At 50.5% G+C, this 12,016-nt stretch overlaps 1 protein-coding gene across 1 annotated transcript in view; it reads left to right on the top strand.

Moving 5' to 3' along the window:
• ANKRD46 (ankyrin repeat domain 46) overlaps window positions 1–727 on the top strand; it is a 51,526-nt gene extending 50,799 nt beyond the window's left edge. The window contains exon 5 of the mRNA XM_081817081.1: window positions 515–727. Coding sequence (XP_081673207.1) covers window positions 515–683 — 169 coding nt within the window. The 3' untranslated portion in view covers window positions 684–727. The remainder of the gene's footprint in view (window positions 1–514) is intronic.
• Window positions 728–12,016: the final 11,289 nt, after the last annotated feature.

The raw sequence follows: 12,016 nt of genomic DNA, 5'->3' as shown, positions 1-12,016 counted from the left end.
AGAGAGTTCTAGTACACCCTTTGCCCAGCTTTATGCAATGTTACCTTCTTATAAAGCTGTAGTTATTTGTCAAAACTGACATTGGCACAATTTGAGTAGCCCCACTATGGTCTCTACTTATATCTCACCAGTTTTCACATTAATGACCTTTCTCTGTCCCAGGAGACCACACTGGGTCAGGCCTTGGTCTCTCCAGTCTGTGATCCTTTCTCTGTCTTTCCTTGGTTTTCATGACCTTGACAGTTTTGAAGAGTACTGGTCAGGTATTTTGTGGGATGTCCATCAATTTGAGTTTATTGGAGGTTTTCTTATGACTTGGCTAGGGTGATGGATTTGGGAGAAGAATGCCCCAGAGCTGAAGTGCCCTTCTCTTTGGTTCACATCAGGGAGCACATAACAGCAGCATGGCTTATCACTGGGGATGTTGTTACCCTCATCACTTGGTTAACATGCTGTCTGCCGGGTGTCTTCCCTAATAAAATTTCTGTTTTCCTCTATATACCCTACTTTCAAGAAGCCAGTCACAGAGTCCAGCCTACCCTCAAGGAGAGGAGATTCAAGTTCCACCTCCTGGAGTGGGTAGTATCTACATGTATTACTTGGAATTCTTCTCTAGGGGAGATTTCCCCTTCTCCTTTATTTCTTTGTTGAATCATTTATTACAGAGAAAACTTTCTTTTTAAAAGATGGGCAAATAACAGCACATTTGTATGTTGGTGGAAATGATCCAATAGAGCAAAATATTGTGAGAGTTTCTTTAGTTTTTTCAGCAAATGTTGAAAAAAATTTTCACTGTTAGAGTTTCTACTGCATCTTTTCTCATGTCATTTTAAACATCACTTTTACCCATAATTCAGTTTCCATAGGCCTCATTGGAAGTCAGAGGACCTGTGGAGGTCAGGGCAGAGTTTTCGTAGACGGCCCAGGAGTCCGGTGTGTTCATCTAGCAGAACTCCTGGGTCTTGTGAAAGGATGGCCCCTCTCCCCAACCCTCACCCTTCCTACCATCTCCCTCCTCAGCCCACAGTAGCCTGGGCAGGACGGGGAACTCCAGAACTGGGGAAGAGCCCATGTTTCCCTTGGGTGGGAAGGAGCCAGACATCTGCCATGGGGAGCTGTGGCAGCTGGAGCCCTCTCGAGGAGACTCTAGGGGCTGATGGTGACTGAGGGGGAGGATTCTAGGGGAAGGAAAAAGCAGATGGAGCTGCTTTGCTCCAACTCAGAATCCAGAACAGTGGGCTCTGTTTATTCTGTCCCCTCATTGGGAGGACAGAGCTCTGAAGACAATAGCCAAGGCTCTGAGCCCTGGCAGGAGGCTCCAAGAAGAACCAAGTCTGAGCACCCCAGGGCAGGGGGGATGAGATATGAATGATGTTGGAGGTTCAGGTTAGAAACTCAGTGGTGGAAGAGACCCCCCCCCCCCCAGGAGAGAGAGGCCCAACAGGCCCTGGAAGGGACTTGGGCCACTGCCAGCCAGCTTACCAGCCCCACTTCCCCACCCCCACCCCCAAATCCCTGCACACAGAGACTCTCATCTGGCCTCCAATTGGGGAACCCCAGGCCCACATGCCTGGGCCCGCAGGGTGTGGGGGTGGTGTAGAGAGTGGTTGTGACAAGAGGTGACGTATTCTGGGCTGCAGAAGTTATCTCCAGGCTTGTATTCTGCAGAGGCTAGCAGTATGGTGTCTACACAGATACATATATTTGTAGGTGAATCAAGCCGTACCCTGCCGTGATACCAGAAGCGCTGCCACCATAAAAGAAGGTGGTAAATTCCCTCTCATTCAGAGAATGCCTCTCTCTTCTCAACCAGCTGCCCACGGGTTTCTCATCAAGACAGTAATTCATTGTACAGGGAAGGGAACTTACCCTGTGGAAATTCCCGCTTCCTCCCGAGAACAGGGTGCACAGTGTTAACCTCGGTGGGTAAGAACCGCCCCCCCGCCCCCCATGACCCCAATTGCCGCTTTTCTCTTTGAAAGCCCGCAGCCACTCTAAGTCTTATCCAGACCCTCTGCACAAGTCTGCAAACTGCCCAGGGCAGACCTGGGGGTGAGCTCAAAAGCGCCGATAATCCGATTGATAGGAGCAGATATGACAACGTTCTTCCTGCCCAGCATCTCCTCCTGACGGCAGCCCGTGGGTTTTCCTTTGGGGCAGCAGCTCTCCTGTCCATGTGCTTCCACAGGCCCAGGCTGCAGGGATGGACACAGGCTGAGCCAGTCAGAGCCTCGGGCAGGTACTGCTAGACTGGAGTCCAGGGCAGAGCCTGCCTGAGGACAGAGCTGATGCCGAGGGAGGGAAAGCTAAGGGGTGGACGGACACCTGGCCGCACCCTCCTCGGGGCACCTGGCTCCGGCTGGCCTTTTCAGTTACAGATCAAGCAAATTTCTTTCCTCCCTTACTCCTGCCCCCTCCTTCTCCCCCCCCCCCCCGCCTCTTTATTTTGGTCGGTCCAGTTTGTGGTTTTTATCTCTTGCACTAAAATTGTTCCAACACATACCCTAGTGGCATTGCCACCTCACATGCCTGCCCATGCCTCCCCCCCTCGCCCCCCCCAACACTGTCTGAGAGGCTCAAACTCTGGTTTTTCTCAGGTGCCACAGGACTACTGTAGGAACCATTCCACGGTCCGACCCACAGCCCCTTCTGCCCCCTACGGCATAAAGTGAGAATGTATTTTTATAAAACTGAACACACGTATCTTTCTGTTATACAAGAACTTATTGTTTTAATTAGAGAAAAGGGGGAAATTATTCATAATGCAGCTGCCATGAGGGTTTTAGCTTATTTCCTTGCAAATGCTTCCCCAGTACACACGGACACAGTTGTAGCCCTAGTGCACAGCCTGGCGTCATCACGGGCATTTCTCTCTGTTTTCAATGGCTCCCCTTCTCAGAGGTCCAGCTATAAGACTGGGAAGTCAGGAGCTCCCCTAGAACAAGGTGAAGCCGCTTGTTCGGGTCGGGGCTGTTCCTGTCACTCTTTCCGAGAATCCAGCCATCCTCAGCTGGAGTCGGACACCGATGCCTGGGCCGCACCCCTAGACGTCTGCTTCGGTAGCTCCGGGGTGGGTTCCAAGAATTTGTATTTCTGAGCAGTTGCCAGATGATACTAATGCTGCAGGTCTCAACATGCAGGATTCACGTGGGAACTAAAATGCATTTGCTATTCGGTGACCTGTAGGCCCATTCAACTTGGAGAAGCCCAGATAGAGACATGCCGTAAGTTTCAACTTAATAGTCACTTACTGAACACTAACTCATGCCTCTGTGGTTTTTCAGAAGCCTACCTTTTTCTTGGGCGCCAAGTTTCCGGGTGGGATAGGACCTACAACTTTACGCCTAAAGCCCCTGGGAACCCCCAATTTTACATAACCTAAAAAGGGAGGGTTATGTGAGGGTTTCTTTCACTGTTCTTTTATAACCCTCCTCCAGTGGGTTAGAGATGAAGGGGCAGGCTGTGGGGGATTGGAGCCTCAGGTCAGTTTCATATTTATTGAGTGTTGGGGACTGTGTCAAGGGATACAAAAATAAATGAAACATGGTCCCTGTTCTCTAGGAGCTGATGGAAAATGGAAAGGTAAACACAAAATAAAAAAATGCTCATAAGCTGAGAAAGAGCAGGGCAGAGGAAGGCAGTGTTCCTGGAAGCAAAGAGAAGGGGCACTCAGCTGGCTGTGCGGGATGGGGAAGCTGAGCCGAGTAGAAGTTTGCAGTTAGCCAGTGAAGGAGCATGGGAAGGGCATTCACGGCAAAAGGAACAGTGAAGGCCAGGGCGCTGGAGACATCCTGATGCTGTCAGGTGTGGGATTGTGAGAAATGGAGCTGGGGGGTGAAGTGGGCCAGACGTAGACCCCCTGAGCTGAAAGCACATTTTAGAACCTCCCAGATCTCTGGTCCTCCAGTCCAAGAGCCTGACATGGAGCCAGCATAAGACTATTGGAGGATTTTCCGCCAATCCACTGAGTGGAATGACTTGGTTTCTCTTATTGCTTAAAATTTCACCTCAAAGGCACCAAGTTTGATCAATAATTTCCCAAGCCTCAGGGGCACGTGGGTGGCTCAATCATTAAGCGTCTGCCTTCAGCTCAGGTCATGATCCCAGGGTCCTGGGATCAAGCCCCACATCGGGCTCCCTGCTAGGCCGGGAGCGTGCTTCTCCCTCTCCCGCTCCCGCTGCTTGTGTTCCTCTCTAGCTGTCTCTCTCTCTCTCTCTGTGTCAAATAAATGAATAAAGTCTTAAAAAAATAATAATAATAATTGCCCAAGCCTCATTGCGGCCTGCACATACCTAGCCACCACAACATCTCACCAATGGCTCCTACAACTGTAACCACATGTCTGCCTAAGAACAAGGACAATGGGTTGGATTGGGTTGCTAGTTTATAAAGAACCAAATAGCAGTGAGTTCATTGAAAACCAGTCATATTTTCTCCAGAAAGCAGTCCAGGATTCATGTGGGGGCCCCATGGTCAAACTCAAGCCCTTCTGGCATTCAGATTCATCATCCTTGACTGCCTTGCTACTCAGAGTGTGAGAACTTGTTAGAAAAATGAAACCTCTGAAACAAATAATGCAATATATGTTAAGAAAAAAAAAAAAGAAGAAGAAGGTAGCGGGAGGGGAAGAATGAAGCAGGGGAAATCGGAGGGGTAGAGGAACCATGAGAGACGATGGACTCTGAAAAACAAACTGAGGGTTCTAGAGGGGAGGGGGGTGGGAGGATGGGTTAGCCTGGTGGTGGGTATTGAGGAGGGCACATTTTGCATGGAGCACTGGGTGTTATGCACAAACAGTGAATCATGGAACACTACATCTAAAACTAATGATGTAATGTATGGGGATTAACATAAGAATAAAAAAAAAAAAATGAAAAGGGCCTGCTCCAGACCTGCTGAACCACAGCCTGCATTATAATCAATCCCCAAGTGATTGAAACACCTGTAGTTGAACAGGTTGGGCTTATCCTCACTATGGTGAGGGAGACCGCACACCTGGGGCAACGGTGGACCATCTCAGTAGGAAGGGTTTTGACAGGACTTGCAGGACTTGGCCTTGGTTGGGTGAATTTAGGGAGGGCCCAAGAAAGCAGGCATTTGCTCTGGATTGGGTTTTGTCAGGAAATGGGACAGTTCTTTGACTATCTTAGTAAATCTTATCAATAAGGAGGGTAAACCAGATCCAAGCTAAATGTGTAATTGGTAAAGAAGCAGCCACCACTCCTATTAGCAAGGAAAGGAAGACATTTAGTATTTTGTGGTTGTTTTTGTCTGTGCTTAAATAAAATTACGAGGCAGTCCATTTTGACTCACTTCATCACAGTTGCAGAGTGACGTTGACTGATGGCATTCTGTGAGATCGTTTATGTCCAACAAGAAAACATCTAGGCCAGCTTCAGACAAGCTAAGGCCTAGCTGAAAGTGTCAGGCCAGTTCCCAGATGTCAGGAGCTGCTTTCTCCTTTCTCAGCCTTAAAGACTGAGAGTCAGTGTTTTAGAGTGTGGCGTCCCTTTTCAGGGTCGTCTCCTGGTCCCATATGGTTGCTGGAGCACCGGAAATCATAGTAGCGTTCAAAGGACAGAGGGTAGAGAGTTGAGAGCACATTTCCCAGCTCCCTTTAAGAAGCTGTTAAGAAGCCCCATCCAGCTCCTTGCATTTATACCTCATTGGCTATCCCTAGTTTTAAGAGCACTGGGAAATGTAGACCTTTAGCTGGCTGTGTTGCTGCCCCTCCCCGAATTAGGTACTTTTCGGTAAGGCAGAAGGGCAAATTGGGTACAGAGTAGGCTACTGGCAGTCTCTCTCAAACAAGGAAGACTGGGCTCAGGAATGGGGAAATTTGGGGCCCGGGAGGGTAGCAGGGTTTATCTTCTCCTCCTTATCAGTATTTAACATTCCAGCAACCAGAGCTGGCCAGTCACAGTGAAAAAGAATCAGCCAGTCTCCGGTGTCTGCAAGAAATTCTTATTAAAGGTAGAATTTGCTTCTCACGTGTTCCATACCACTGGCTGGGAGAGCAAGAGTGTTGTAAATCTATGAGCCAGAACTGCCCCCCAGCCACAGGTGGGAGAGCTGTTGGAACGAGAACGACATCTGTGAGGAGAGTCAGTCTGCTCTGTTAGAAGGCTTTATCCCGTTCCTAGGGAGAGGAACAGTGGGAGGAGGGCAAGATGACTACCCAAAACAAGGTATCGGAGCTAGTAAGATGGAGGCATGCCTTCGCTTTTTATTCCGTAAACTAGCCCAACAGCCAGGAATCCCAGAGGTCACCGGCCTGGACACACAGTAGGGTCACACTGATGCCCAGGTCGCAGTGACTCACCCCCACCCCACCCCACCACACACAGAACACCGCCTGAAGTAGAACGGCACCTCCTTCAGAGTGCCCCAGTCATTTCCCAGAAGCCCCAAAGGGACCCTTCACAGGTGTCCCTGGAGTACACCAGCTTCCCGCTTCATCACCTCGTTTGAACGTTTGCTGAGCACCTTCGAGACCCTAGGCCCCGTGCCAGACACGAAGGATTCAGGTGTCAGTAAGACAGACACACCGTTACCATAGAGAGCTGACAGCTCGTGGCAGAAAACACACAAGAACCTAACAGACATAAATTACAAATTGTGCAAATGCTGTGTTAAAGACGAAAACCTGGTAGTGACCAACAGGAGCTAGGGTATTCCTTGAAAATACCCCGAGCAGCCGGGGGTGTTCCCACTTCAGGGCACAGCTGCTGTTCTTTCTGCAGGAACAAATTTTCCCCTGCAATCCCCATGACTCACTCCTTCGCTTCCTTCAAGTCTTTGTTCAAATGTCACCTTCCTAAAGACGCCTTCGCCGACGCCCACCCCCAGCCCCTGCTCTCCCTACTTCCTGGCCTTACTCTGTTTTCTCCACAGGTTTACCATCTACCATCTCATATATTGGTTTACTGACTGTCTGCCCTCCCCTCCACTAATACTTTGTTCCATGAGATCAGGGGTTTTGTGTTTTGTCACTGTTCCCAGTCCATAAACAGTATGTGATCGGGCTTTGATGAATGTGTGTTGAAATGAATGAATGAATGAGTGAATGAATGAGTCAGCCCAAGAATGGGGCAGTCAGGGAGGGCCCCTCGCGCCCTGCTGACCGGGAGGCAGAGAACAATGCGAGACAGTGATTTGATTTCTGTTTTATCACTGGTCGTCTGGCTGTTTGGGGAGGAACAGGCTCGGGAGAACTACGTGTGGCAATGGAGGCCACTGCAGTGACTGAGGCAGAGAAATCAGCCGGACGTGGCCCTGCAGGAAAGTGGGCGGCTGAGGGCTGTTTTGGAGGTGGACAGGATAAGACTTTGAGTTGTGCCCCTGAGGCCTGCAGTGCTGGCCTGTGCTGCCTGAGATGGGGCAGACGAGGGAAGAACAGGTGTGGAGGAAGCCAAGCGTTTCCCTCTCGTGCTCTGCCCCCACTGCGGACCTCTGTAGCCCTGAAGTGGCTTGCAGAGGGTCTCAGCGCTGCTGCTGGGACAGTGCCCCCTCCCCCCGGGGAAGACCCAAGGTCCTGCAAGGTTGGGCCCTGATCCCTGCTGAGGCTGCCCGTCCTTGGGGAGCCTGGGTGATGCCGGGTCCACGAAGAGCAGAGGGTGTGCCCACCCCCACCTCTGGCCACTTGTGCCCACCCCTCCGGCCACTTGTACCCACCCCTCTTGGCCACTTGTGCCCAACCCCTGCTGGCCCTCGCCCCTCCAGGGTGCATGGGGACAGGAAGGGAGCAGATCTGCCCCTTCCCGCTCCCTCTGTCCTCTGCAGCACCCACTGCTCCAACCTGACCTACCTGGCTCAGCTGACTAGAAAGCCCTGCTGCACAGGCCAGTGTCCACAGGGGTGAGGCAAATAATTAACTAGCAGTGCAGCAAGCACCACGGCCAATCAGGACAGGGGCCTGGCCCATCCACTCGGAAGCTGCCCAGATAACCATCAGCCCCCCAGACACCCTCATCAAACCCCATCCGCCAAGTTGGAAGGAGCAGGATGGTCAGACTCCCCAGAACCCTGAACCCAGCAGGTGACAGACACCCAAAGGCCAGCCTAGCGGCCTTCTCCAAAGACTCTGTCCCCACTTCCAAGGCAACCAAAGTGGCCTCTGAGGAGCCCACGTGCCACCACACTGAGTCCAGTTTCCTCAAGGTTTGCACCTTCTCCCTTTCTCCACTTGCTTTCCTGCCCCTACCTTCCCCAGACATTCTCTGATCCCATCCCCACTCTGCCTCCTCCATGAAGTCACCCCTAGCTGCCTCTCCTTCTTTGTGTTTCTTTTCTGGGTTCTTTGGCATCTGTATCCTTATTTCAGCATTTCGGGCTGTGTGTTTCATCTCCAGGCCTTTTAATTCCTAGAGGCTGGAGGGTACTTGTTACATGCTCAGAGTGGTGGTGGCGAGCACAGACTGCTGCAGACAGAAGGTGCATTCAGGTCCCACCTGCTACTGTGTGGCCTTGGGCAAGGAACTTAACTTCTCTGTGCCTCATCGATCAAGAGGATATTCGTGCCCCCCTGAGAGGTTCCTGGAAGAATTAAATGAAACCCTGTTTGCAAAAACCCAGCCTGGTGTCTTGCACACAGTAGGGACTCCACAGATGTCAGCTATTATTCTAGTGTGACAAGTCCCTGTGATATCTGACATCACACCAGGCATTCAGGAGGTGCCCAGGAAGTGCTCAGTGGCTAAATGCGCTGAATCTCTGTCTTTAGCTGCCTCACATGGGTTGTGCATTAGGGCATCTGTTTCCATTTCTCTACAGACATGGGTCACAGCTGCAGGACTGGAGAAGCACAAGGCTGATCTCTTATTTCCTTAGAGCCTGAGCCAGCAAAGAGAAAGCAGGTCAAGTTCTCAGATAAGTGTAGACATTGGCCTTGGGCCCCTCTCAAGAGGTGGAGAGAAACTTTCTCACAAACATGTTCACTATTCCTCCCATCCTTTTCCTCACAGACATCCCTAAAGCAAGAGTAGTCTCTGTGGGAACCCTCTGCTTCAAAGACAGATTCTAGGAGCACTCTGAAGACCCTTCAGGTCCCACGTGACCCGTTGCAGTGACTGAGGCTCTATCAAAGAATGGTGTGGCCACCATGACACTTCCCTTATTGATCTGGTTCCTGGAACCAGCCATTTTTATATACATATGTCTCTTGTCATCTTCATGAAAACCCCATTCTGCAGTTAAAAGAGTCTGAGAATTGGCAAGGTTAACAAACTTGCTCAAGGCCACACAGTTGGTAAATAGCAGAATCAAGTTTGACTTCTACCAGCCCATGCTCCTGCCTCTGGGCCACTCCCTTTCGTAATGGGGCAGCCACTGGCCTAGAATCCAGAAACCCAGCTTGAGGCCAGGTGATGGACTCTCCGGCTGGAACCTCAGCCTTATCCCTTTCTAGACAGGGGAAGGAACGGCCACCCTCCCACTGCCCAGGTGAGAGCTCTTGGGTGGGCTCAGGAAGAGAGTAAAGAGTAAAAAAACCAAAAAAATTATTTTAATTTATGGCTAACTAGATTTCTCTCTTGCGACAATTTATATCCATTTCCCCTAATTCAGGCAACTCTGAATATGAGAAAAGCATTCAGCCGTTTGAAGAATGCTATTCAACTCATGACAAAGAACAATTCTTTTGAATCTATGAGAATCTTCTGGAAGTCACATGTCATTTTCACTTTCACCTATTAAAATCGAAGCTTACATTCAGCTTTTTTAAAAAGTTCCTCAGCGTGGAGGCAGCCAGCAGCTGGTGGAGCAGGGTGGGTCTCAGGCCCTTGCCAGAGGTCATCACTCTCTGAAAGCACAGACCAGCTCAGCAAGCCACAGGTTTGGGCTTAAACCTGAACTGATCTTGAAAGAAAGACCTGCATAAAGATCACAGCGAACCAACAGAAAATATTCAACATCTGTCATTATCTCAACTTACTGGGGGCTTGGGAGTGGGATGTGGCACATTCCAAGAGCTCCTAGAGAGAAAACTGAGCCACGAGGAAATGGAGCTCCTTGGCTGGATAGGAGCCTGGGGCCGGGATGAGGCCTCTTCACACATCTGCTTCCCTCATAAGGGATCCCTGACTCGCAGGCTCTGCCAGGTGGAAACCAAACCAGCCCTGGGCCAGGGGCCAGAGCAAGGGCTCACCTGGAAGAGACATCTGCTAAGCAATTCGAACCACATGCAAATGCTGCTATTTTAATGATCCTAAATTCCTACAGCAGGTTCCCCCAGTACCTTGGCTACCATGTTAGTGGAATCATTCTTCAGTGTACTTGGTACAGAGGAGACCTAGTGCACAGGGTCAGGCGGAGGGTGTGCGTGTGTGTACACGCCTGCATTTTTCGGGAGTGAGGATATTTGCATAACACAGATATCTTTGCAGATACCAGACAAACAGGAAGTTTCAGAATCTATGCCATTTCCTTTCACTGTGAATCAGCAGCCTCTTTCTTCTCACTCAAAATGATGCAAATCACAGGGTATGGAACTGGAACGTGAAATACAAGAGAAGAGCACAAAGGCCTCTCAAGTCACCCTCTTTCGCGGGGGGCTTCCCTGTCACCCACCCCTACCTGCACTCCTCGGGCCATCCCCTCCCACCTACCCAGCTTCCTAGAGTGCTTCAAGAGATGTTTGGGTGCCAGCCCTGAACACATCAGCGAAACAGTCTTCAGCCACCCAGCCTGTTACACCAGTGCTTGGGCTAAGGCCCAATTGGGCTGTAGCGGGGACCTCCCGCAGTCTAGTTCCCGGCCCCAGGACTGTATCCCAGAGAGGCTCTGCGGAGTAACAAGCACGCCTTGGACTTGGCCCCAGACTACCGGGGCTCAGATCCCTGCTCTCGCCAGAGAGGCCCTGGGCAAGCCACCTTCCCCTCCGAGTCTTGGTTTCCCTATCAGTTACATGGGACTGATAGTGACTCCCTGCGGGTTTGGGGCTAATAATACATGTCAAAGGCAAGGAATACAAGGCGGCAAATAAAAACACAGGCTTTGGAGTCGGATATCTGAGTTCAAAACCCAGCTCCACAGTGTACTGGCCATGACACTTCGGGCGAATTACCTAACTTTGCCAAATCTTACTTAACTTGCTCATTTGTAAAATGGCGATAATGAGCACATCTACCTGACAGTCTACTGAGAGGATCAAATGATGTCATCTACTGGCTCACAGGAAACTTAACAACTGTAAACCAGTTTTCCCACCACCTCCCCCAGTCTTCCTTCCTCCTGCCCCACCCAATGCTGCAAGATCCCTGGGGTGAGACCACTGCTGAGCTTCACCAGGGAGAGCCCAGCACCTGGCTTGGCCCATAATAAATCAGCTGAATGAATGCATGAATGAATGAATGTTCCTGGTCCATAGCAGGTGCTGAGGAAATATATCTGTATAAAATAAATTTATAGGGCGCCTGGGTGGCTCAGTTGGTTAAGCGACTGCCTTCGGCTCAGGTCATGATCCTGGAGTCCCGGGATCGAGTCCTGCATCGGGCTCCCTGCTCGGCGGGGAGTCTGCTTCTCCCTCTGACCCGCCCCCCTCTTATGTGCTCTCTCTCATTCTCTCTCTCTCAAATAAATAAATAAAATCTTTAAAAAAATAAATAAATAAATAAATTTATACAAAAGCCACAGACCAAATCATACCCTCTCTGTTTTGAAATTCCTAAAAAGGGGGTGGGGCAGTAGAGAATAGTGATGACAAACATCCCGGGCTGAGACAGCAGTCAGGTCTGGCCCATCCTTTAACTTTGCACTCTGCACGAAATGTGGAGAGGATGCAGAGGAATGGGTCCAGTAAGTCCCAGCTTCACGAGCCGGGAAGATGATTCGAAGACTTGACTTCCTTTCCAAGAGGACAGGCCTTGCAACGGACACCCCTCTTGCCTCATTTCTCTCCCTCCTTAGGCCTAAGGGTCTTTTCTTGTTGAAGAGCTGCTGGGTCGGAAGCCCTGCGGGCTCCCAGCAGCCTTGTGGAGGACGGTGAGCCACGCCCCGATGCTGTCGAGCTCTCCCTTC

Source organism: Leptonychotes weddellii, chromosome 4, assembly GCF_054177405.1.
Source record: "Leptonychotes weddellii isolate Sample4059 chromosome 4, ASM5417740v2, whole genome shotgun sequence".
NCBI classification, from domain to species: Eukaryota; Metazoa; Chordata; class Mammalia; order Carnivora; family Phocidae; genus Leptonychotes; species Leptonychotes weddellii.
This window is presented reverse-complemented; position numbering and strand designations above follow the sequence as displayed.